General features: G+C 38.9%; 1 protein-coding gene across 6 annotated transcripts; it reads left to right on the plus strand.

Moving 5' to 3' along the window:
• The first annotated feature begins 1,673 nt into the window (after positions 1 to 1,673).
• On the plus strand, positions 1,674 to 24,467 carry SSR1 (signal sequence receptor subunit 1). Of its 6 annotated transcripts, XM_038389689.2 has the most exons (10): positions 1,768 to 1,978; positions 7,516 to 7,634; positions 10,219 to 10,306; positions 10,525 to 10,787; positions 11,651 to 11,727; positions 13,780 to 13,858; positions 14,963 to 15,056; positions 15,832 to 15,846; positions 19,626 to 19,689; positions 21,374 to 24,467. In XM_038389689.2, exons 1-10 carry the CDS (start codon positions 1,894 to 1,896, stop codon positions 21,378 to 21,380), a joined length of 891 nt encoding a protein of 296 aa, XP_038245617.1. In that variant the 5' UTR covers positions 1,768 to 1,893; the 3' UTR covers positions 21,381 to 24,467. The 6 variants fall into 6 exon arrangements, with proteins under 6 accessions (XP_038245620.1, XP_038245618.1, XP_038245619.1 ...); XM_038389690.2 differs by having other exon boundaries at positions 1,750 to 1,978; positions 19,626 to 24,467; XM_038389691.2 differs by lacking the exon at positions 15,832 to 15,846 and having other exon boundaries at positions 1,750 to 1,978.
• Positions 24,468 to 24,898: the final 431 nt, after the last annotated feature.

Genomic DNA, 24,898 nt, shown 5'->3' on the forward strand with positions numbered 1-24,898 from the left:
AAAGGAGTCTGCATGGGATAATGTAATAAGCAGCTGCAGGTTTAAGGCTCAATTATGCAGTGCCTCCTGGAGGAAATTAATAATTCTTTCTTCAGAGCAAGGTTTGGATACTGTGCAGTAAGACCTGGGGCCATGCACTGAACTATTATGAGAAAACAAAATATTGAAGAGCTGCTTGTTAAGTGAGCACCATCCATCCTGAGCACTGAATGACACAAAAAATAGTATGTGGTCAAGCAGGTAAATACTGTATCATAATGAATGTGTGACAGGAGAACAAATTAAGCTTGATTTTTTTTTAATTTTTGAGTAGTTGACTTTGCAACCTTAATAGTGTTCTTTTAACATAGTTTGTTTAATTAAACAGTTCACTCACCAGTATAATATTAAGACAATTTAATTCTCAACAACAATCTTCAAAGAAACTAGGAATTGTTTTGAAATATAGTACTATATAGAAAATCTGGCATCTCTGGTTCTTACTGGTTTGCGGAAAATCAGGTCCCATAGTTTTGCTAGATGGTTGGCTATTTGAAATTACGGCACTTTTATATGCAAGAGTACTCTAACACATATAGGCCCTGACCCAACGCTCACGAAGGTCAGCAACCATCTTTCCATTGACTTCAAAGGACATTGGATCAGGCTTATAGGCCCCAGTTCAAAAGTACATAAGCACCTGCTTAACTGTGATAAGATGTAAGCACATCTTTACACATTTGTTCCTGGAAAGCGCACAACACGTGCACACACCACTCATATTGATCCCATGGTTTAAGAAAAAAAACACCAAATACCACAAGTTTCACAAGACAATCATGAGAGTTAGCAACACTGAACAAAACCCTAATGCTAAACGCAGGGTTGTGAGTTCAATCCTTGAGGGGGCCACTTAGGGATCAGGGCAAAAATTGGGGATGGGTCCTGCTTTGAGCAGGAGGTTGGAGTAGATGACCTCCTGAGATCCCTTCCAACCCTGATAGTCTATGATTGTATGAAAGACCCAGTGCCTGACATGTCCACTTCATCTGTCAGTATCCTACCCTGAAGAGATGCCTGGTGCCACCGTGGGACATGGACCATCTTGGATGGAGAAACCAGTGCCTGGAAGTGGATGGTGAGGGGTTCGCACTGTCCTGCCTTGATTTAACCCCAATGAGGTGTGAGCCACCAGCCAGCGGCATGAGGGTCTTAGTGAGATAGGACATGGATATTGGGGTGGGGTTAGTTCTCTCCCCTCCTACGTATGATTTTTTAAAAAAAAAAAGTAGGGCTGGCATTAATAAATGCAGGAGGTGCTGGGTGTGGAACAGTAGCGTGGTTATCCCACGCTATTAAAATGGGCAAAAGGGAGTCCTGGCACAAAGTGACTGTGCACAGGGACAGCCAACAGCTGGCATGGCCCCCGCTTCCCGCAGTAGCACAGGTTGTCTGCACCTCACAGCTGCCCGCTCTGGGACAACCCACCCCCCCGCCGGCACGTGCGGGCGCAGAGTCTCCCCGCTCCTTCGCATAAAGGCGGGGGGAAGGGGCCGCTCGCCATAGAGCCTGAGAGAAGAACAGCTTCGCACATGCGCAACGTGAACCTTACGGAACACCTGGCTCGCGCGGGCGCGCTAGGGGACTGGGAAACGAGACCGTTCGCCCGGCACATGGGCGTTTGAGGTTCTGGGCATGCGCCCTAAGGGCCAGAAGAAAGCGTACGTGGTGTTTAAGTCACGTGATCCCCTCCCGCTTCCCCAGTGGAGCCACGTCCTCTACGGTTCGGGGGCGGGGTCGGAGAGCGTGCGTGGCGTGGCGTGGCGTGAGGGCGCCAGGTTCCCGGATGGAGGCGATGGTGATCGCCATTCGGACACGAGCAGCCGCCGTGGAGGGCGCTAGGTAGCTGCTACGATGAGATCCCCGACCCAGCTGCTGCTGCTCGTGCTGCTGGCCTTTCCCGCTGCCTTGCCGCTCGGCGGAGTTCGCGGCGGCCTGGGTGAGAACGCGCGCGCTCGTGTTCGGCGAGACGTTGATATTTGAAATTCGAACGGGAAACGTTAACCGCTTCCTGGAGCGGGCGAGCGCGTGAGGGGCTGGGCCTCCTCGGGTGGCTGGAGAGACCAGGTGTCTGGTGATCAGAGTGTGGGGGCCAGGGGTTGGCCCGGGATCCCCCCTGTCCAGTTTGGAGGCGGCCGCGTCCTGCCTTCCTGGTGCCGGGCTCTGTTGCTGGGCGCGCGGGACATGCCGGCGGCAACGGCAGCGCCTTCCCCCGCGCTCAACGGGGGCGGGCCGGGGCGGGGGGCGCGGGGAGCTCCCCCTTCCAGGGGGCTTGAGCTGCTCCTTATCCGCGAGGCTGACGTGTCACACTGGTCCTCCCCACTCCGGCTGCCGGCCCCTGCGTGCGAAACGGTGCCGGCTCGGTGGCTTCCTCCCGGGCACCTGCCGCGCTCTCCGGGGCACCCGCGGCGACGGGCGACGCGCTGCAGGGCTGGGCAGCCGGACTAGCCCGCGCCGGGGCTCGGGCGTCGGTGGTTTTCCCTCGATCCCTCGACAAAGCACGGCGAGCCCGGAGCGCCCGCCTCGGGGGCCGGGACTGGCTGTCTGTCCCGCGGGCCCGCCGTTTGTACCGCTGCAGTGAGCGGTAACTTCCTGGCAGGCCCCTTCGCTTCGGGCGGGGGGGGGGGGGGGAGAAAGAGCATCATGTCAAGGCAGCCAGGAACGAAACTCGACCCTGTGACTAAGCAGAGAGGCTGCTACGTTACAGCAGGGAGTGCTTGAAATGGCTGTCAGGATCTTTTTCTGGACTCCCTGTACAAATGGATGAGTGCATACTTTAAGACGGCAGGATAATGCGTTGGCCACCAGGCTTCATCTTTTTCCCTTCCCCCAAAAGTGTCCTTCAAATAATGAAACACTCATGTCTGTTTACACTGTAATTTTATCTGATTTATGCCTTGAAAATTGCTGATAATATTAACTTGGAAGACTGTTGAAGGGCAGCACTGTACTTGCATGCTTTTCTTCCTGGGCACTGCATCATATATCATGTGTTCCTCTTCCCACAAAAAAGCTCAGGTTTCAGAGTAGCAGCCCTGTTAGTCTGTATTCGCAAAAAGAAAAGGAGGACTTGTGGGACCTTAGAGACTAACAAATTTATTAGAGCATAAGCTTTCGTGAGCTACAGCTCATCCGATGAAGTGAGCTGTAGCTCACGAAAGCTTATGCTCTAATAAATTTGTTAGTCTCTAAGGTGCCACAAGTACTCCTTTTCTTTTCACAAAAAAGCAGCTCTCTTTTCCTACTATTGCCACATCATCATTCCTTCTGAAATCCATTGAAAGGATCACGGATTAGTGTGTTTAGAAAACCCGTTTATGTAGTGAGTTATAAAATAACAGAGCAGGCACTGGTTATAGTTAAGGTTATGTCAGGACTTTAATTATAAATCCAATATTCACAAACTCTTAACTTTCTGAAATCTAGGGCTGAAATTATTTCAACTAGTTGTGGCTAAGCAGTAAACGTGAAAAGTTTCAGAAAGTCTTTCTTTCTACAAATTGCTAAACATAAAATTTGAATTTTACAGATCCACAAAAGGATTTAGTAATGGTGAGGCTGAACTTTGACACCTAATTTTTAGGCACTTAGAAAAGCACAGGAATTACACTTCAATCGGAGAAGCCTGAATTGGGTGCCTAGGCTCCTGTATAATGGATGGGGAGAAATAAATACATCCAATGAAGTGAGCTGTAGGTCACGAAAGCTTATGCTCTAATAAATTTTAGTCTCTAAGGTGCCACAAGTACTCCTTTTCTTTTTGCGAATACAGACTAACACGGTTGCTACTCTGAAACACCAGTAGACTGCAGTCTACTAAGCCAGCAGGCTCGGCGGGAAGCTGCCTAAACTAGCCAATGAGAGATGCTGACCGCAGGGGTATAATAAGCAATCTGATTGATATTGCTTTAGTGCCACACTAAATTCAGATTTTTCTCTGGTCCAGAAGAGGAGAATTGCTCCTGGTTTATTTGGGAGTAAGTGCCCTCCGTGCTGTGCAAAGCTGCTGTTTTACTTACAAGTTCCTTAAACTTGATAACTTTGGATTTTTCCTCTATTTTGGGGGTAGAATGAGGAAGAGAAAGCAGGGGAATTAATTTTCTTTCTGTAACAGTGAAAGGTCACTATGAATTTGAAATCTGTTAATCTAAAATGAGTTGAATAGCTCCAGGTACTGTGTCTACCCTTGACCTCCCTGACAATTTTTTTGGATTTACAGTCCCGTTCTACTATATTTTAAAACAATATCTTTCCTACTTATTTGTAGGTAGGTTGATGCCTCCAGGCCTTGCTCAGGTTTTGAGCCCACAGGGGACATAGTAAAGCTGTACATGAAATGCTATCAAATGCATGAAGTAAATAGGGATTTCCTTTCTCTTCAGTTAAAGTAATTTTAGGTGTAACAATAACAGGTAAATTAATTCAGACAAATGGGGTTAAGTTGACTGTCTTTAAGATCACAGTGCTTAGAACAGTGGGTCTTCATGCACATAGGTTGTTGTTCATATGCATGTTTGTAGAGTTGGACCTCTGAATGCTTGTCAGGAAATTAAAGTACACTTTGTTGTAAAAGATGTGGCTATGTTGTACATAGTTATTCATGTTCTTAAACATGAGAACTCTTAATGTTTGATGAAACCATGCCACTCAATAGGAAATGTAATATGGTCAAGTTGATGAGATTCCTTAATTTTCTTGTTCTGGAGCATTTACATAGTTGGTTGTGCACACATGCAGTTCTGTTTCTGGTGGGGACCTCTGCATGAACCATATGATTGGGGATTAAATGTGTAGTCTTCAAACTTCGCCAGTATGGGCCTACATATTTTAAATGTGTGTCAGAATTCACTTTTACAAATCAGGATTTGAGCTAATTTTATAGGTGCTCATATATCATGAATGTGCTAAAACACCGATGAAGTGAGCTGTAGCTCATGAAAGCTTTATGCTCAAATAAATTTTAGTCTCTAAGGTGCCACAAGTCCTGCTTTTCTTTTTGCGGATACAGACTAACACAGCTGCTACTCTGAAATAAAACACCTAATGACTTTGAATTAAAGGGAAATTGATCGAGACCAATTATTGATGTGAATGCTGATATTTGTGGTGGGGGAAGATAGCACAAGATGACTTTAGTTATAAATCCACTATAGCATTTTGACCTGCTAAAGTGAACTTTCTTAGGTCCTTGAATTGTATCCTTTGCTATAATTTGATGTATTAGCAAGGCCCTTGCCTTAGTATTTATCACGTCCCTCCCCAGTCCCAGATTTTGAGGAAGCTAGTATCTGGATTTTACTCATCCTCCCCCCAAAAAAATTTGTTTTGATTATTTGGGGCGGGGGAGAAGGGGTCCCAGGACTCTCACTGAGGAAGCAGATGGGGTCAGGAGGGCACTCTGTCCGGCAGGGAAAGCGGACAGGGCTCTGTGCAGGCAGTCTCAGCTAATGGCTCTAGGCTCCCTGCTCATCTCATTCCCCCCACGTGCAGGCGCAACAGCCATCAACTGACAATTGCCGTCCTCTGTCCAGGGATGCTGAAAAGGCTGGCAGGGATTCTGTGAGGAAGTGAATAGGGCCGTGCTGAAGGGCCAGGTCAGGAGGGTTCTCTGTGTCCTGGAGAATGAGATGGGCAGGAGCCAGGTCCCAGTAGCCGAGAGTGCCTGCACAGAACTCCCCTCACACTTCCCGCTGGAGAGTGTGAGTACTCATGGGGTGCAGCCTTCCACTCCCCTCCTGACCTCAGCCCTTCAGTGCATTCCCATTCGCTTCCTCTGTACAGGGAGGAAGCAAGAGCGGCAGGGAGCCAGGCTCCAGCACCCAAGACCACCCAACCAGTATGTCATGTGTACTCTGGCTCCCATGAGCACTGAACATCCCTTCTCCCATCTCTTGCCTGCTGCCTTTTGTTTTCATATTTTACCAATTTTCACCATTTTAATTTTTGAATAAACACTAATGTTCCAGGGAAATTTTAAGAAAAAATTAAAACTGAAAATGAGAAGGGCTTAGATGTTTGATTCCATTTAGTTCTAATTTTAGACATTTTCCAATGTTGAGCCAAAATATTGCAATATAACAAATAGCAAGGGATAGGAAATGAACACTGGAGCATCCAGTTAGTTTAGCTCAGTGGTTCTCAAACTTTTTTTTCGTGGACCACTTGAAAATTGCAGAGGGTCTTGGCAGACCACTTTGATATTTCCAAATGTTGTTTGTATCATTAACTAACTATTTGCTTTGGGCAAAAGCATTATATTTAAAAAAAAAAAAACCTTAATTTTTTTTGTTCTACAGATAAGAGCACACAACTCATTTTAATATCAGTAGTCTTACCTTTCTAATGCGATGGATATGCCCTCTCTCCCCTGCCGCAGCAGCCCCTGAGCTGGGGCTGGGGAAGAAGGGAGGTCTTTCCACCACCACAGCAGCCCCTGAGCTGGGGCTGGGAAGGAGGGCCATCTCTCCCCAGTAGCTGCAGCTCTGGAGCTGGGGAAAGTTGCCTCTTTCTCTGGCTGCTGCAGCCTTGCACATCCCAAATTCCCCCCCCCCTTGTCACCCCACTGTCCCCCCACCTACACCCTATTCCCCCCCAAGGCCACCACTTCACTTTACGTGTGTGTCTTCTCCAGGGTCCAGGCACCTAATTAGTGGAGCCACACCTGTGCGGCTCCACTAATTAGGTGGGTGGCCCTTTATTTTGTTGCGTGTGGTCACCGAGGCACACACCTTAGAGGGAACTATCCACGGACCACCTGAATGGAGCTTGCGGACCACAGTTTGAGAACCTTTGGTTTAGCTGAATGTACACATAAAATGGTGCATTTGTTTCTAGCTTTTAAAGATCTCTCAACTATAGTCCAGATTCTGGCCTGAATTGTTGAACTACGTGAATGAAAGCAATCCAAACAGATTCCTCAATATACATAAAATAGCATGACTTTATTATTCCTAACTATTACTAAATTAATTAGCATCTGATTTTTCAGACTTCCTGTTCTATAAATGTAAGTTTAAGATTTAGTGGATTACTTAGGAATAAAGAACACTTTCATATCAGCTATACCAAATGTTATAATCTTACAATAATGAGACATTCATGGTAAAATCAGGAGTCTAAGAAGCAGTTTGGTTACTTCCTAGTACCATACGGCAAACACTTTGACAAACCTTATTTTTACTTTTTTCTCTGCAGTTGTGTGCACCAAAGCTTTAATTTGTTTCGAAATTGCTGGTACATAAATTACTAAATTTTAAAAACTTATTCAATAGAAACTGAAGTTTCCAAACTAATAGAAGTTTCTGCTTCTACAGACCAAAACTTTTGCATAATATTTTGCAACTAAAGCCTCAAGCTATGTATCTCCTACCAATAAATGTAAGTCTTGGGAAAACTGAAGTATGATCCCAACATCCCATTAGTCAACCACACTTAAGGAAGGTGTCTTACAGTATTTCCATCTTGTTTTGTTACTAGGTTCAAGTTTACTAGTTGCAGCCCAAGATGCTACGGAGGATGAAGAAGCAGTCGAAGATACGATAGTTGAAGATGAAGACGATGAAGCTGAAGTTGAAGAAGATGAACCCACAGACTTGGTAGATGTGCATAGATTTTTGTTTCAAAGCATTAGATTAACAGCTTCTTTAAGTTAGAGGTTAGATGGATTAAATGTATCATTTTTAGTATTCCATATTTAATTTCTTTAAAGTGGCTAAAGAAAAATATAATTAAGGACCTTAGAAATATTTTCAATTTGGGCAACTAGGAAGGATATAAGAGGAACAACTAAATAGTAGTTGGAACACTGGCTGTGCCTAACAGCATCTTAAAAAGAGAACACTAAGTGAAATTGCACAATTCATGCTTTTTCCCACTTCAACATTCACCTTAAAAAGATAATGGTATTTCTTCAGTGTAAATTTGGTTTGTCATATTGTCTCTTTGAAGTCTCACTTAAGCCCTGCAGTAATATTTGAAGTCTAGTTTTGAGGCGTATTTTTGCTTCTATTAATTACATCTGCAGTCTGAAATAAAATCACCAAGGTACATTTGTCGTGCCACCAGAAACATCACTTTCCTTTTTGAGGCAACTATTTCAAAATCTTGATGTGATATAATTTATGTAGTGTTATGAGTCACCTCTGGCACATTTAACCTTCAGCTGTTAAATACCTGGTGGAGGCTAATCTCTTGACATCAACTCATGCACATTAATGCTAAGAAATTTAAAATGAAAACTTGGGGTGTGGAATGGGAAAATAAAGGAAAAAGGAGAGAACATAAAAAAAGAGAAGGGTGTGTGAGAATTTTTATATAAAATAAGGGCAAAGAATTACTAGATTACTGCTCGATAAATACATTTGATGCATTTTATTGGTTTTCATCAAATTTATTTGATGCCTTTCCATACTACGTGACCAGCTTAAGAGCAGTCAGATACTATTCAGCAGGAATTAAATATTGGTGGAATTAATGGAATACATTCAATGTACATTGTCTATTTAACCATCTCTAGTAGTAAGTTGAAAATTGTTAAATACAGTGTTCAAACAGTATAGGACTGATCTCGAAGTAACCCAAAATGTGGCTTTGCATTGAGTCATGAGATGTCTTTCTCTCTGGTTAGTAGGCTTAGTTTTTGGGTTAGTAAGGGAATAGAGGTAAATTTTTTGAACTCCTAGGGATGAATAAAGTAGTGAACACTAAAAATTTCCTATGTGCTTGATTTTCTTCAAAAAATATTTGGTCCAAGAATAAACATTAGAATGTAACCTTAATTGAAGACTAACCTTGGCCAACAAGTTGACAGAACTTGGTTAAAAGTAACCTTCACACACTAACTTCTATATGATTAACAGTATTTCACAAAATATCTACAGAGTTTTACAAGTAGAAAACAATATTATAATGTGAGGTGTACCTCATTTCAAGGATTGTAGCATTGGTAATACCCTTACCAGGCTAGAAACACCTTTATTATAAATAGCTGCTGCCCTTAAAAATTCCTAGATGAATAGCAAATCGCAACCATAATTTTTACAAGACATAGGATGCCTTGTTTCAAAAGTCTGTCCTCTTATTTGGAAGTGGACGGACAGGCATACTATTATAATATAGGGATGAGAAAATGAGGCCTGACCAGAATGTGGACTCAAAGAACAATTAAAGGGACTCCAGAACCTGAGTTCAAACACAATACAACTTTTTTACCATTAACATCTTAAAATGAAGTGGAAATAGTCTTTAAACAAAGATTTTATCTGCAGCAAAAATTACTTTTTATTGTCTAAGCTATATTCTGTAAGATATTTGTTTTAATAAGCAATTGACACCATCTTGGAGTGGGTATGGAAACTTGCCTGAATTTTTGAAGTTATTTTTAGACTATTAGTTTAAACAGTGACTTTCCTGTTGCTTTGTGATCAGAAGCCTTATCCTTTGGGTAGAATTGAAAGGTGTTTGTCAAGACATCAGTTGAGATTATCTTCCCTGTAACAGTTGACTACTAAAGTGTCAAAATACTGCACTGCTTTAGATGTTTAGTCATGTCATCAAATAATGCAGAGACTATAAAAACTTATACACCTATCTTGTTTAGTAAATGGGGAACTATATTTTGGCTATTTAAGTAGGTGTGACTTGAAAATCTTCTTAATATGTTTACATTTAACACTATTTTATATTGCATAAACAATTATTTACAAGGAGGATGCCTTGTTCTTGGTTTTCACTACATTATAAAGTAACTAGATGCAGAAGGACAAAAGAGCCCTTGGCTTAGACCATGCTCTTTGCTCTTTTTTTAAAAAATAAAGAACAACCACGTAACTGGGGGAAACAACTGCACGATTTTAGATTACCAACTTCTAAGCACCTCTTGTACTCTAGAGCCTATGAATATGGTAATCATGCTGCATTTAACTCTCAGCAGCCATTTACAGGGCTGGAGAACTAGCAGCTCAGGGTTAAAGAGAAGCAAACAGCAGAGAGTTGGCAGTCTGTCACATCAGAATAGTTCTGCTGCAGCAGCAGCTGTAAATGTTGAGGCATCCTGTAACAAAATTAGTGGGACAAAACAAAATACTTCCATTACACTTAATGTATAGGATTCTCATAAAATGTGCACATTCTTTGCTTCACTGTTTATTATAGGTTTTTCAAAAAATTATCTTGTCTTAGATAGAAGAAAAAGAGGAAGAAGACTTATCGGGAGAACCTAAAGCCTCACCTAGTGCTGATACAACTATCTTGTTTGTGAAAGGCGAAGGTAAGGTGTGCACAAGTCCTGTAGCAATCTATCAAATGTTTGACTGTTGCTGACTGGTTGCTAGTTTTAAATGTCATTACACATGCAGAAAACAATGCTAATAGCTAATAAAGCACTGTACAGTTTTTTGGGGGCTGAGTTTAAACTGGCATTTTTGTGCACTTTAACGCTGGCATGGCGTATACAAACTTTTCTAACCTTAAGATATTATGTTCTAGACTTTCCCGCAAACAACATTGTAAAGTTCCTGGTAGGCTTCACCAACAAGGATACGGAGGATTTTATTGTTGAGTCTCTTGATGCCTCTTTCCGGTACCCTCAAGACTATCAGTTTTTCATCCAGAATTTCACAGCTCTTCCTCTGAACACAGTAGTTCCACCACAAAGACAGGCCACATTTGAGTACTCATTCATCCCTGCGGAGCCTATGGGTGGTCGTCCCTTTGGACTGGTTATAAATCTGAACTACAAAGACTTAAATGTAAGACGGTTTTGAAATTACTTTTACTCCTTCAAATTAAAGTGGAATTGGGGGCAGGAAGGGAAAGGCTAATCCAGTTGATAGTGTTTTAAAAAACACTTAGTATCTGTGTAGATACCATTAAATGCTTAGACCAACTTATTTTTTCTGTTATGGATATGTATTTGATTGTAGATCTGTACATGTTTTGTGTGCTATAAAATTACACTTGAACTTACAGTAGCTAGGGACATGATAGCACTTAAGGATAGTGAATGGTGCTCTGTCTTTACAGAAAAACTTGACTTTCTCCTGAGATATATCTTGTAAACTCACTGGTGAGATTTGTGTAGTCCCATGAATTTGAATGAATGTGAGCAATGCTGGCAAGCATTGTCATTAGCTTTTTAGAAGATTTATCAAAGGCACTGATGGGAGTTAGGTGCTTAGCTCCTGTTGACTTTCAGAGGAGTAAATGTATAACAGCTTCTTGCACCTTTGATAGTTCCCTCCAGTGATCAATGTAATAAGATCCTCATTGCTCAATAGAACATCTCTATCACAGTACAGAAAGACGTGAAATTGGTAATAGCATTTGTGCTAAAACCATGGACACTGTATCACATGTTCTTAAGTAAGATTGTTTTTGTATTCTAATAACTTACCAAAGGTATTGCTCTGCAAGTCTTCAGCTAGCTCATTTCAGAACCCCTTGCAGTGTTTTCTCCCATAGTATATGACTTATCTTTTGTTGTTAACTAATCCTCTGCTCTCCATAGTAGTTTGTCCTCAGCAGAGGTTTTAGAATCTCATCACATTTCCTTGAAAGGCATTACAATTATCAGAAGTTAAACTGTTTTAAAAATTAATCATCATTATTGCAGGGCAATGTGTTCCAAGATGCTGTCTTCAATCAAACTGTTACAATTATTGAAAAAGAAGATGGATTGGATGGAGAAACGTAAGAGAAATTTGAACTTGCTTTGTTGGTAGTACATCAGCAGTAATGTACTTCTATATGTGGCCAGTTAAAAATGCTTTTGTCCTCATTTCATGGGATGCTGGAAATCCTGTATGGCCTGGTGATGGTAGAGCATTCGGAAGAGGGGAGAGGAAATAGAGGCTGTGCATTCTTGTTTAATGTGAAATAAAACTGATTGGATGTGCAGTTTCTCAGAGTTCAGAAAAATTCTGTACCTAATTTGTATTTCAAAATATAGCCATAGTATTACTATTTCAGATAGGATAGATTTCATTACTTTTTGGTTTGATATCCAAGTCCTGAGCATAAGTGTGGCCTATTGGTATTTGCAGGAATAGCCTCAATCTGAAGCTGTGTTCCTAAATAAAATTATTTGTAGGGAGTAAGGGTGACACAGATGGCTCAGGGTATTGAGATGTGGTCCACATTTTGAAGGCTGAAATACCTGTGGTATACCATTTTACTGTACTCAGGCACTGTTTTAAATTAGCTCAAGTTGCAATCTGAGGGGTTCTTTTCAGGTGGCAACATGTGAATTGCGAGTCTAATTCCTAGTTAACATATGCCCTCATCACAATTTTGGGAAAATGCAAAGAGGCTAAAAGTCAGTAGCTATGAAAATAGAAATACTTGTCCCTGGAAGTAGCTTGCAGTTTCTTGTGGGGAAACTTTTAGCTACTTTACTTCATCTGTGGATTAGAGGCATTCGTTATGAGCATTTAACTAAATTGTTGAAAGAAAGGAAATGATATGGTGCTCTCACTACTTGTATGTATTGTGCCACATCCTTGCAACTTGTTAAATGTACATTAAAATATTTTGTGTGGAATTTTCTAAAGCCCCTATATCACCCTTTTGAGGAAGATACCAAGCGTTTACAGATGACTGTGTACTAGAATTTGCCTGCTTCGCAAATCAGTTTTCAAAAGCTTATTGAAAATGTCTCTATGATTCTGATTGTTAAGCTCTTTCTGCAGTGACTTTTATAAAAATAACAAGGATTCTGTGGCGCCTTAAAGACTAACAGATTTATTTGGGTATAAGCTTTTGTGGGTAAAAAAAACCCACTTCTTCAGCTGCAAATAAACTTGTTAATGTTTAAGGTGCCACCGTGTTGTTTTTGTGGATACAGACTAACACGGCTACCCCCGATACTTGGCACAATTATTTTTATGGTTCATAGATTTAGAACTTCTTGTCAGCTTCAGCTTGTAAAGTTGGTTAGTTTAAGACCTTGAAGGATGATCTACTATTCATAAGAATAAGGGAACCTAACCTCTTAAATACTGAATGAGATTTAAACTGTAATTGGAATCTATGGAAAAAGAATTCAACTATCTACTTAGTCTAGGAAACGTACAGGCTGTTTTTGAGAGTTCAGCTGTAGAACACTCTCTCCATAAGTTCTAATTTAGGAATCTACCTCTTAGGATGCTCCATCACCAGTAAAGATTTCAGGGTATCCTTGCAATATGTGCGTTGAGGTGGTGTATATTACAGAGGTGATTATGTAATGCGGTCTCATAGCTTTTGTAACTGATTAGTAAATTAGCAGTCACATTTATTTATTCTTATATAAGCACACACATTTTAGAATTTGGTATGTTACGTTAACTTTAGCAAATGTGAACGTGGAGAAATGTCAGTAGCTAAATACATATTTGTTGAAGACTGCCAAATGGCACTTTTGTATGAAAATTTGCCGTTTTTCCAAGTAAAAGTTAAGATTACTGTAACTTATCAGAGCCAAACAACTTTATTTGGTTTACTCTGTATTTCACAGTACTTTGTATTAAGCTTCATTCTTTCTCATCGTCTATTCTTTCCCCTGAAAGAGATGGGAGAGAGATCTCATAAAACTTATTTAAAAAAAAAAAAAGTGCTTGTCAAACCTTACAATAGGCAGAGGCGCTCCAGGGGCCTGATACAATTTCTGCAATTCTCATTATTTGTTTTAAACAACTGATTAGACTTCAAACTGAAGATGACCCTACTTTTTTTTTTTATCCCCTCTCCCTCTTACCAAATAAGAATCTTCATGTACGTGTTCCTGGCAGGACTTGGCCTGCTTGTCATTGTTGGTCTACATCAACTACTAGAATCTAGGAAAGTAAGTAAGCAATTATGACATGCACTTGTTAATCATATATAGTATTCTGTTGATGCTGAAGTGTTAGTTTCCAATCAGAGCAATACACCTTTTTTGGCCTATTATGGGACAAAAGAACTCATGAAAATTTAACTTTGATCAGTGAAATTGAAGAGAAGCAGGTTGATACTAGAATTCCTCCTAGCCTTTAAACAGAAATGTCTGAGCTGTTTTGTAACTTTAAAAAGTTATGCTGATGAGTTGCTTGTCTGCTACTGTGCCTTTGTTTACCTTCTTCCACCATAGCAATGGTCAACCTTGTGGAATAAAAGGCTCTGGTGTTATCCAAATGTCAGGAGTGTGCAGCGACAAAACTACATTTTCACGTACTGTTTACAACCTCATTGAAGTCCTTCCTCATTTCCTCCTTTTATGTCAGCTTTTAATGCCCTGTCTTGTCTTGTATTGTAACCTTTGGGGCTGGGATCATGTATTCCTACATGTTTGTATTTCCTTAGCATGATAGGCCTGAGTCTTGAACACTATCAGAATATTACAACTAATGGTTTGTCGTCGTACTGATTTGGCCAAGTAGTACATTCAGTGATCCAGGTACCACAAGGCTGTTGACTTCAAAGAGTAATAATAGAATGCTATTAGGGAAAAATCCTAACTTTTTTCAAAATGATAGATCACAAGTACGCTGGAGATAAGAGTAGCGTTTTGTAGATTTGTGCTTTTTTGGTTGGTAATTATTTAATACTGTACTGCATCATTGATATGTATGGAATTGTATGGGAATCTAGATATAATTCCTGCCACATGGAATGAGAATAATCAATTTAAAAAGCTTAAGATCTGATACCCTAAGTTCTGACAAATTACTTAAGATGTCAAGTTTGCTAAAGTTAGGCTACAAGGAGAGCTTGACACTGTAACTGTTCACAAGCTTAAAGTTGTATTATTTTGTGTGTGCTTGATGAGTTAGCTTTTATTAAATACAAGAATTCCTTATTTAGGTTTAATACCCTGACATTTGTACTACATAAAGCTTCCTTATGGAAGGCAAATCTGTTCACATCTCTTGGTGTGAGATAAACATATTCTTGCCTCAAACTCTTCCAGAGAAAGAGACCAGCACAGAAAGTAGAGATGGGCACATCAAATCAAAATGACGTTGACATGAGCTGGATTCCTCAAGAGACTTTAAATCAGATCAGTAAGTAGTAAGCCTTTCACAACTGGGGCATGATTCACTTGTTTTATCAAACTGTTAAAAATTTTTTTCTAGATTCTTAAGCCATCTGCTTCATGAAACAGGTTCAGTCTAGAAGTATCTTAAGCATATGCACCTTTTTGAAATAACGTTTGTGTATTACACCTTAATTAGTTATTTTAAATAGTGAGCTGTTTTTAAAGGTAGTCTCTAAACAGACTTTTGTAGAGCTAACAGTAGCAGCCACCACAAACTTTTCTTCCTGTCTGCTAGTCATTTTCATTAGATTCCATCTCACTGGTTAGCTAGAAGCAAAGTCCAAAATAGGTGTTACATGGCAGAAGTGATCTATATAGAAGCTTTTTTTTTTTTTTAAAGAAAAAGGAAACCTTTTTTCTTACCCATTCTTTCATAGACTGGCCTTCAGCATTGCTGACCCTCCAACCAAAGTTTGATCACAGAAATCTGAAGCGGTCCTGCTGAGAAGTCCTAGTGGAATAAGACATTCTCCCATCCCCCCCCCCCCCCCATGAGTTTTCAGTCTGTAGAATGAACCTATTTAAGACTATCAAATGATCATCAGAGTGTATGATCTTGTACTTATCAAACACAAAACATTAAGACTGAGGTTGTATTGGAGTCCTAAATATCACTAACTTCTGTTAAGAATGCTAAACCCAAATTCAGTATCTGATTTTTCTTAGGCTGTTAGAATGCTTGTGGATATTTCTAACTTCTCTTTTGCTGTCTTTTCTGTTTTGCTTTCCTGTGGCTTCAGTGCAGAGTAGAAGAGGTGAGGCATTTAAACTTTGACAGTGCTTTATAGTAACTGGGGGGCTTTTACTATGCATCTACACTAACTGGTCTTTGATAAAATTCTAATTCATCACTGCATGTGGGAGTCAGTGTAATAGCATGAGAGCACTGGTAAGATTTAGGGGCATCAAGCGATTAAAAAAATTAATCACGATTAATTGCATGATTAAAAAAATTAATCGCACAAACAATAGAATACCATTTAAATATTTTGGATGTTTTCTACATTTTCAAATATATTGATTTCAATTACAACACAGAATACAATGTGTGCAGTGCTCACTTTTTTATTACAAATATTTGCACTGTAAAAAAAAGAAATGGTATTTTTCAGTTCACCTCATACAAGTACTGTAATGCAATCTCCTTATCATGAAAGTTGAACTGACAAATGTAGAATTGTGTACAAAAAAAACTGTATTCAAAAATAAAACAATGTAAAACTTTAGAGCCTTTAAGTCCACTCAGTCATGCTTCTTGTTCAGCCAGTCACTCAGACAAGTTTGTTTACATTTTCAAAAGATAATGCTGCTCACTTCTTGTTTACAATGTCACCTGAAAGTAAGAAAAGGCATTCACATGGCAGTGTTGTAGCCGGTGTTGCAAGTTATTTGCATGCGAGATGCGCTAAAGATTCATACGTCCCTTCATGCAGCAACCACCATTCCAGGGGACATGCATCCATGCTGATGACGGGTTCTGTTGGATAACAATCCAAATCGGTGCAGACCAACGCATGTTCATTTTCATTATCTGAGTCAGATACCACCAGCAGAAAGTGATTTTCAGTTTCAGTGGTTCGGGTTCTGTAGTTTCCACATTGGAATGTTGCTCTTTTAAGACTTCTGAAAAAATGCTCTACACCTCGTCCCTCTCAGACTTTGGAAGGCACTTCACATTCTTAAACCTTGAGTTGAGTGCTGTAGCTATCTTTAGAAATCTCACATTGGTACCACCTTTGCGTTTTGTCAGATCTGCAGTGAAAGTGTTCTTAAAATGAACTACATGTGCTAGGTCATCATCTGAGACTGCTATAACATGAAATATAAGGCAGAATGTGGGTAATACAGAGCAGGGGACGTATAGTTGTTCCCCCCCCGCCCCCAAGGACTTCAGTCAGAATTTAATTAACACACTTTTTTTTTTTTAACAAGCATCATCAGCATGGAAGCATGTCTTCTGGAATGGTGGCCAAAGCATAAAGGGGCATATTAATGTTTAGCATCTCCAGCATGTAAATACCATGCAGTGCTGTGTACAAAAGTGCAATGTGAACACCTGTTCTCACTTTCAGGTGATATAGTAAATAAGAAGCTGGCTGTATTGTCTCCCGTAAATGTAAACAAACTTGATTGTCTTAGCGATTGGCTGAACAAGTAGGACGGAGTGGACTTGTAGGCTCTGAAGTTTTACATTGTTTTGATTTTGAGTGTAGTTATGTAACAATTTACATTTGTAAATTGCACTTTCACAATAGAGATTGCATGACAGTGTGGTGAATTGAAAAATACTATTTTTTACAGTGAAATATTTGTAATAAAATAATGTAAAGTGAGCACTGTACATGTTGTATTCTGTTGTAATTCAATATATTTGAAAATGTGGAAAAAATCCAAAAATATTTAATAGATTTCAGTTGGTATTCTATTAACAGTGCGATTAAAATGACGACTAATCACGATTAATTTTTTTGAGATAATCACATGAGTTAAGTGCGATTAATCAACAGCCCTAATAAGATTACAACAGACATTGATGTTGCAATATGTTTACCTGCAACATCCTAATAGATACAAGAATACTAAAACTAAAGGAGTATCTATGACTCTGTTTTGGTAATCTAGTTTAAAAGTGCAGTTTAATGAAAAGAACAAAAATCATGTATATGTACCAAGGAAAAAAGGTCAGATCTCATTTTAAATACAGTTAGTTCACTTTTAGTATAAATAACTGCATATGCCATAATATCTCTTGCATGCAGAATTTTGCACGCTGTTAGTCAAATCTGTGAAACTTTACAAATCTATCTTATGGTGTGGGACTACTCATGACAAGGACTGGGAGAAAACTTGGATAGGGAGAAAGGTAGGTGAGTACTGGAGCAGCATCCAAGAGTACCACAGTCTGCACCTACTGTATGAAATTAGTTGTGCAAACTGATGGAAGTGATAGTGGCTATGGAGCTGTGGCCTTAGATAATGTGGCATGAAGTGTAAGAGTAACCATTAGAAAATTGACAGTTATGACTCAGGAGGGACACTGGTCTGCTGGACTAGGCATGGATACTATTGAGACCTAGTTGATAATCCTTAGGCTGACACTGAGTTGCTGTGATTGTAGGCAGACTACTTAAACTTCCTGTGCCTGTTTCCCTATCAATAAAATGGGAATAGTATTTTCTTACCTGATAAAGGTCTGAGGACTGGCTGTTTGCATCATATTTGTAAAATGCTACAGAACTATTGGGTCCCTTCCTGTATCCTACCTATTTCTTTCCATAGGTCTTTTGGTGGGGAGGTAGTGGTATAGAAGACACTAGAGGGAATAGGTTTGTAGAGGGAATGTGTATCATATAAAGGTGCATAAATTGGCAACAGAAGATTTTAGAGTAAAATGGAGAGAGTGATAGGGGTCTAAACAGCAAGGCATAAAATACTCTCTGGAGCCAGGGGTTCAAATTTAGGCATGATTTTATATTTTGGTTGTGTTAATTAGTGACTTGATGCTGAAATAACCTTGAACTTCCTGGCTTTCAGATGTTCATGTAAAAGATTTAAGACTTTTTTTTCTCCTTTTAAAATTGTATATTTACAGCTTTCAAAAGGTAGAATGAAGTTTTGTCTGGGAATCTCTGTACACTTTCAGTAGTGAGACTGTTGAAGACACTGACCCCTATTTGAAGTGTCTTAACCTAACAAGCATTTGTAAATATGGTTAGATCTATAAAGGCACCAGTGATCTAGATATTCCCACCCACCCACGAATAGCTGCACTTGTCTTGTACAAGGACTAAAAATTCTTCTACTCTGTTCTTGTTGCACAAAAAGCATCCCTAGAGCAAACGACAGTTGTAGGCCTGCCATAATCAGTTTTGTAAACTACCAGATTAAACATCAAATGATTATTTTATAGTATTGTAAGGCTTTAATGATTCCTAGAGTCATGGGATTTAAAATCATCATGGCTAATATCTCTTGCCCTGTTGATTTCTGATGTGGTTACCTCAAACCATTAAAGGAATACTTGATTCCAGCTGTTAGATGGTAAAGCATTACTCTCTAGCAGTTGATATGATGCTAGAAAATAATATGCAACTTGCTGAAGGCGTTTAATTAATGGAAGGTAAGTGTAGGGGTTTTGGCATGGCTTCTAAAGGAACCAATAGAGAATATAATCCTTTTAGCTGGGTACAGATCAATGTTTTGAATGCAAAGCACCTTTCATTAAATGTCTTTTAGCTTTTATTTTTTTACAAATAAATAATCATCATCCTGTGAGGTATGTGTCAAAGAACATAAAGACTTGTATGCCCTGAAGTTAAATAATAGATTTTAAATACTATGCTAATAGCATGTTCAAAACAATCAAGTTTCTCTTTCATCTCAAATCTGCCTCCTGCATAGCAATGTATTGGAAAGCCAAATGGCAATTTCCATGCTATTCAGGAAAAACGTAAGAATGTTAGAGAAAAATGTGCCCCTTTTAATGATGTACTATTTGCAGCAGTTTAGGTAATTGTCTCCTTTTCTCCTTCAGATAAAGCTTCACCAGGGCGGTTGCCCCGCAAAAGGGTACAGAAGAGATCAGTGGGATCTGATGAGTAAATGTTAATTAATACAACAATTCAGCCTTTACTAATCCTGCCCTTCCTCCCCCTTTTTTTTTCCTGGATTTCAGTAGTGCACAGAATCCATATCAACATGAGGAAAATACTACTTACTATTTTTGGACTGACCAATTTATCTGACCAGTGATAACAGTGGAAAAAATACTTCATCCCTTTAAGATAACAAAATGGCTTTTGGGGCAGGGGAATGAGAGTTAACCATTGGGGGGGGGGGTGTATAAACAGTTTATCTTAACAGAATCATTGTGCTAACTGAAATGTGCCTTTAGAATCCTATGTAATTCTGGCTTGTCTGCAAACCTTTCTGAAGTTTCTTGGTTTTTTTTTTCAGAAATCCAAATGTGTAGTTGCCTAATCTTTTCTGATTGTATCCTGTTTATATACGAGTCTTCATGCATTATGTAGTATCCTAAAGCTATGAACTTAGCTACTTTTATTAGGATTTTATATGTTTCTACTTCAGTGATGATGCACTGATTATCTGGACTTTTTTTTTAAATGTAACTAGTATTCTAAAGGCACAAGCAGGTATAACTGCTTTTAGCAGTACAGAACGTTTTTGCTGCTGTTTGATATAATGCGCACACTGTGACCTAAGAATCCAAATGTATTTGTATAAATGTTAGGGATTTTTACAGCAGCAAAACTTGCAAAGCATGGAATGATATGTAATCTATATAAAAGATTCTTTTTACAAAACCACCCAGTTATCTGTTTAAATTGTTAATTTATTTAACTTGTGCCAACAGTTCTGGTATTTTGGACCATAGAGATAGCTGTGGAATGCTTGCTTCAGTAATTAATAGGCCACAATTAGTGTTCAGAGACTTCCCCACCCTTACAAAAACTAGAAGAATCACAGGTAGCAAAATGCATTGAGTTTCATAAATTATATTGGATGCAAAAGATAACGGTCTTATGAAGTTGTATGTTACACAGACTAATGTACAGTAAAGTTTTTGTAAACAAATTTTTAATTTCAAATATACCCTGCAGGTGTACAAAGCTGAGTTCTTAAATGACAGTAAAAAAGAAATTAACTTTGACCCTTTCTTTTGTGGAGTTATGTGAAGTTTTGATCTTAGTGAAGTACTTTAAAAAGATATAAGTATTTTACAACAAAATTTAAGTAACTGAGTCATAGTGAAATGACAGCTATTGGAAATGCCTAAATCTTACTCACTTTAAATTGGATTGTGCTTCATGCAAGTTTTGTTTAACTTTCTTCTTCAGGTTGATTATTTCCATTATTAAATATATGCCAGTTGAACATACATTTAAAAGATAAAAAGCTATACACCCTCAAATAGGATTTGTTTTGTATAGGACTCTAGTTTCATGATTACTATAAACTTAAGTACAGATCTGTCACTAAATGTATAGGAGAATAAGTTTTGGTATAGGCAACTGGATTTCAGTCTTGAATCCTCTGACAAAAGGAAGGAACATAAGGACTTTTTTTAATATAGATACATAAATATCTAAAGTTAGGTGCTTCTGAAAATCCAACCTGTCTGAATCATTAGGTGCCTAAATACCTTTAAAAACAGTCATCATTTTTTGAAGTTTGCTCAGTTTGGGAAAGGCAATTTGGGACTTGTACATTAGTTTTATAGCTTTCTTAGTGATTATTTCTTGATCTGCCTTTGTTCTGCAGGGACTGAGCATCTGAGCCAATGACAGATGAACAATACCTGCAAATCATTTCCACACTGGGTGTGAAACAGGGTCTAAGGTCTGAAACTCCCTGTACTGGCGCTACTGTACTATAAACTTCCCTGTAAATGAAGTGTGAAGTATTTTGACTCTTGTCTTGGTGTGGAAAGTAACTTTAGAAACATCTGCTTCGTGTTTTTAACAGTGCTTTACTTACAAACTTAACGTATAACTAGCCAGTAAAGAACATTTAATTACCACATTGCAGGATCTAAAAGATTATTAAAAGAAATGTTGTACAGGCTGATTATAGTAAATCAAATACACTTAAACCATCCTTCATTTAGCTGGTTGCTTGCATTAGCTGATGTACAAAGTTGTTGTTTTGAAGGTAGCATTCAAATGATTATCAGATTATATTCATACTTCTCCTGATTCAGCAAAGCAATTAAGTAATCAGGGAGAAACTGACTGAACCCCTTGCATTTTAATCTCAGGATTATGCCTGGTACTTGAATTCACTAAATCGTTTCAGCATGTCATGATAGGCAACCATAAATTTAACATCTCTCCTAGATTCAATTTGAAGTCTGGAAATTAAGTGTTATCTCCACCTACATTCCCAAGGAAAATAAAGGTAACAAGGACAATTCTGGATTGTGAATAGTTGCATAGGAGGCAAACCCTATGCACTGTACAAAAGCAAAGGACCAGAACACATTTACTGTGGTGCGGGTTCTATATGGTAGCAATTTGGAATATCCAACTTCATTCTTTTACCTTCACATAAATGAGAAAGTGGCCCTCATTCTTAATACTTCTGAAACAGTCAGATACATGATACAACTTGAGATTTAATAGGTACAGCTCTTAACTACACAGAACTCAGGTGAGTGTAGATTTTTTTATTAAATAAAAGCAAACTTTAAAGTAGTGTTTAGAAATAACTGTCAAATGTGATACTTCCATCCAAGTTGAACTGAACTCTTGGTCTTTCCTAGCCATGAAGCAATTTAATGTAAAATAGAACTAAGAATTATTATTACTGGAACTTTAAAAAAAAAAACTTGTATAGATTACTTTGATTAATTTAGTGGTATAACAAGTTTTTTTTTTGAGCTAATTGTTTAATACTTCCATTACATCAGGTAATCAAGATCACACTTAATGGGCACCCAGCCACTTGGAATGGGAGGAAGAAGGTAGCGCTGTGTGGCACAGAAGGAAATAGAACCAGTCTTCAAATTTCTAAGCTTGCATGGGTGTTGTGGTAGAGGCTGGGTATGATGTAAGAGGGAAAACTTCTTGATGGGGATTACATTATGCTAATTCTACTTAGTGACTTGAGCTGTAGTGATCACAATTAATTTTTTAGGCACTACTTCCACCACTAGCATGAAATACTTATAGTACAACTTGCCATTGACTTAGGACTAAATTTTAGTAAGCAACCCTATTTAACAACTTCTTGGGGAGAATCTTCCTACTTTTGGCTCTCCATTAAGTACTTTACATGTATTAAATAGCATGGTTCCAATTTCTTGTTCCCCTTTAATATACTATAGTTAAAACTTAGCAATACTGCAGTTGTGTGAAATGGCTGAGCCTATAGCAATAATAGATTTTAGCATCTCTTCTCAGCACATGGATCAATCTAGTACACTAAAGTCTCTAAGTAGCTATATACAACTTGGTTGTGTGCCATAATGGGCTATCTTACCATCTGCAATTGTATATTTGAGTTTAGTAGTAAAGCATTTTAAGATTACCCTTATAACTTAAAGGGGTGTAGGTAGCCTAATTTGTGCACATATTGGGCATATCAGGTCACTCCCTTTTAGTCTAAAAAGGGAAAGCTATTAATCACTTTCCCAAAGGAGAACTTGCATTAAAATCAGTTTTTTACAACATTAGTGCTCAAAATAGCATGCTGATTATTAATTTGAATGTGTCTTAAACAATTCAGATCAATGCTCCTTTTTCCTTCATCCTACTATCAAATGCTCTATCACTGAAATTTCAGTCTGGCAGAAACAAATAAGCGTATCTGAGTGAACTGCTTTCCAGGCAAATCTGATGCAGGAGGAAGTGACTGAAGCTAGACTTGCAGATACAATTTTGTATGCAATACCATGAGGAACCATGGCCAAGTAGCTAAAGCACAGACCAAGGCGTTAGATTGAGAAGGTTCTAGTGATAGGCCTGTTGCAAATTTAGTACGACTGGGAGACATTTAAGATGGTTGTACTTGGTTTTACAGATCTGTGAAAAGGGAATAATACTTCAGTCTTTATGCACTGTTTATAAAGGACTCTTGAAATCCTTGCTGGTGCTCATTACTTTCACTGAAGAGCACTGAATTTATGGCTGCTGGGGGAAAAGGTAAAATACAAATAAAATCCCTATCGCTATAGGGGAGTTAACGTTAAGTTCTTTTGAAGATGAAAAATGCTAACTTCATAGGAGTAGCTCGTGTAATACTTGTCAAGATTTTCAGTATTGGGCTGCAATACCCTCATTTGAAGAGGTGCTGATTGCTGTATAGAAGACTTATGCCCTTCCAATTGATTAGTGCTCTTACTGAATAGAGTGCAGCAGCCTTACAGGGTCATAAGAATCTGGATTTTTTTTTAAATATACCATACTCTTGTTTAGCTAAATATATGAACAGCAAACCACAAGGAACTTTCACTATAATAAAGCGTAGGTTCAGAAGCTGATTGCACACTCTCCATTGTGGTTGCAGTACAGTAACCATCTTAATCACCTTTTCCCTGTAAGCAGTTTAGTTACCACAGTAATGCTATGATTCTGAATGGGTGGGAATATGCTCTTTACAGATATGGTTTATAGACCCAATTTGAGAATCCTTTAGAAAGTGAAGGGACAGACCGTTCAAGGAGCTGAACCTCCACTGTCTAGAAGTTATACCACAACTGAAATACAAATTGAATTTTTACTTTACCTGCAAATTCTTAAACACTTTAAGGGAAAGCAAAATCACTCTTGAAACTACAGCTCCAGGGTTTTTTTTTGTAAAACAAACTTGAAATTTAGTTTTGTTTTGTTAAATAAAGTACTAGTATAGCACTAAAGCCTGATGGGTACTATGTGATTATTTTTGCTGACAAGTGACTAATCTAACTGCACATGTATTTAAGCAGACTTAAAACACCTTGTACTTTTAAAAGCTACTTCTATATTGAATTGTAGTACACAAACTAGCAGCCTGAGCTCACCTGTAAAAAGACTAAAGTACTTGATTGTGAGGGAGCGGGAAAGCAGTAGCACCTGTTCTGAGCATAACTTTATATTCTTCTATTCTCTTCCTGAAACACTTCAAGGGGTCAGTTAACTGAAAATTTTCCTAATTGTAAATTTATGTCCAACTTCCTGCTAGCTTGAAAGGGTTTACAGGTTCCTGGATGACTGGATTTATGAATTTCTGCACCTAGGAGAGTCTGAAACAAAATACTTAAGTAGCTAAGTCATAGTTGATGGTTGCCCACACTTTAATTCACAAAAC

The sequence above is a fragment of the Dermochelys coriacea genome, chromosome 2, assembly GCF_009764565.3.
Source record: "Dermochelys coriacea isolate rDerCor1 chromosome 2, rDerCor1.pri.v4, whole genome shotgun sequence".
Taxonomy (NCBI): domain Eukaryota; kingdom Metazoa; phylum Chordata; order Testudines; family Dermochelyidae; genus Dermochelys; species Dermochelys coriacea.

Excerpts from the sequence above, each read along its gene's own strand:
- SSR1 (XM_038389689.2), top strand. The coding sequence starts at position 1,894 with ATGAGATCCCCGACCCAGCTGCTGCTGCTCGTGCTGCTGGCCTTTCCC. Across the intron at positions 1,979-7,515 it reads CGGAGTTCGCGGCGGCCTGG|GTTCAAGTTTACTAGTTGCA; the intron begins GTGAGAACGCGC and ends TTTTGTTACTAG. Across the intron at positions 7,635-10,218 it reads AAGATGAACCCACAGACTTG|ATAGAAGAAAAAGAGGAAGA; the intron begins GTAGATGTGCAT and ends ATCTTGTCTTAG.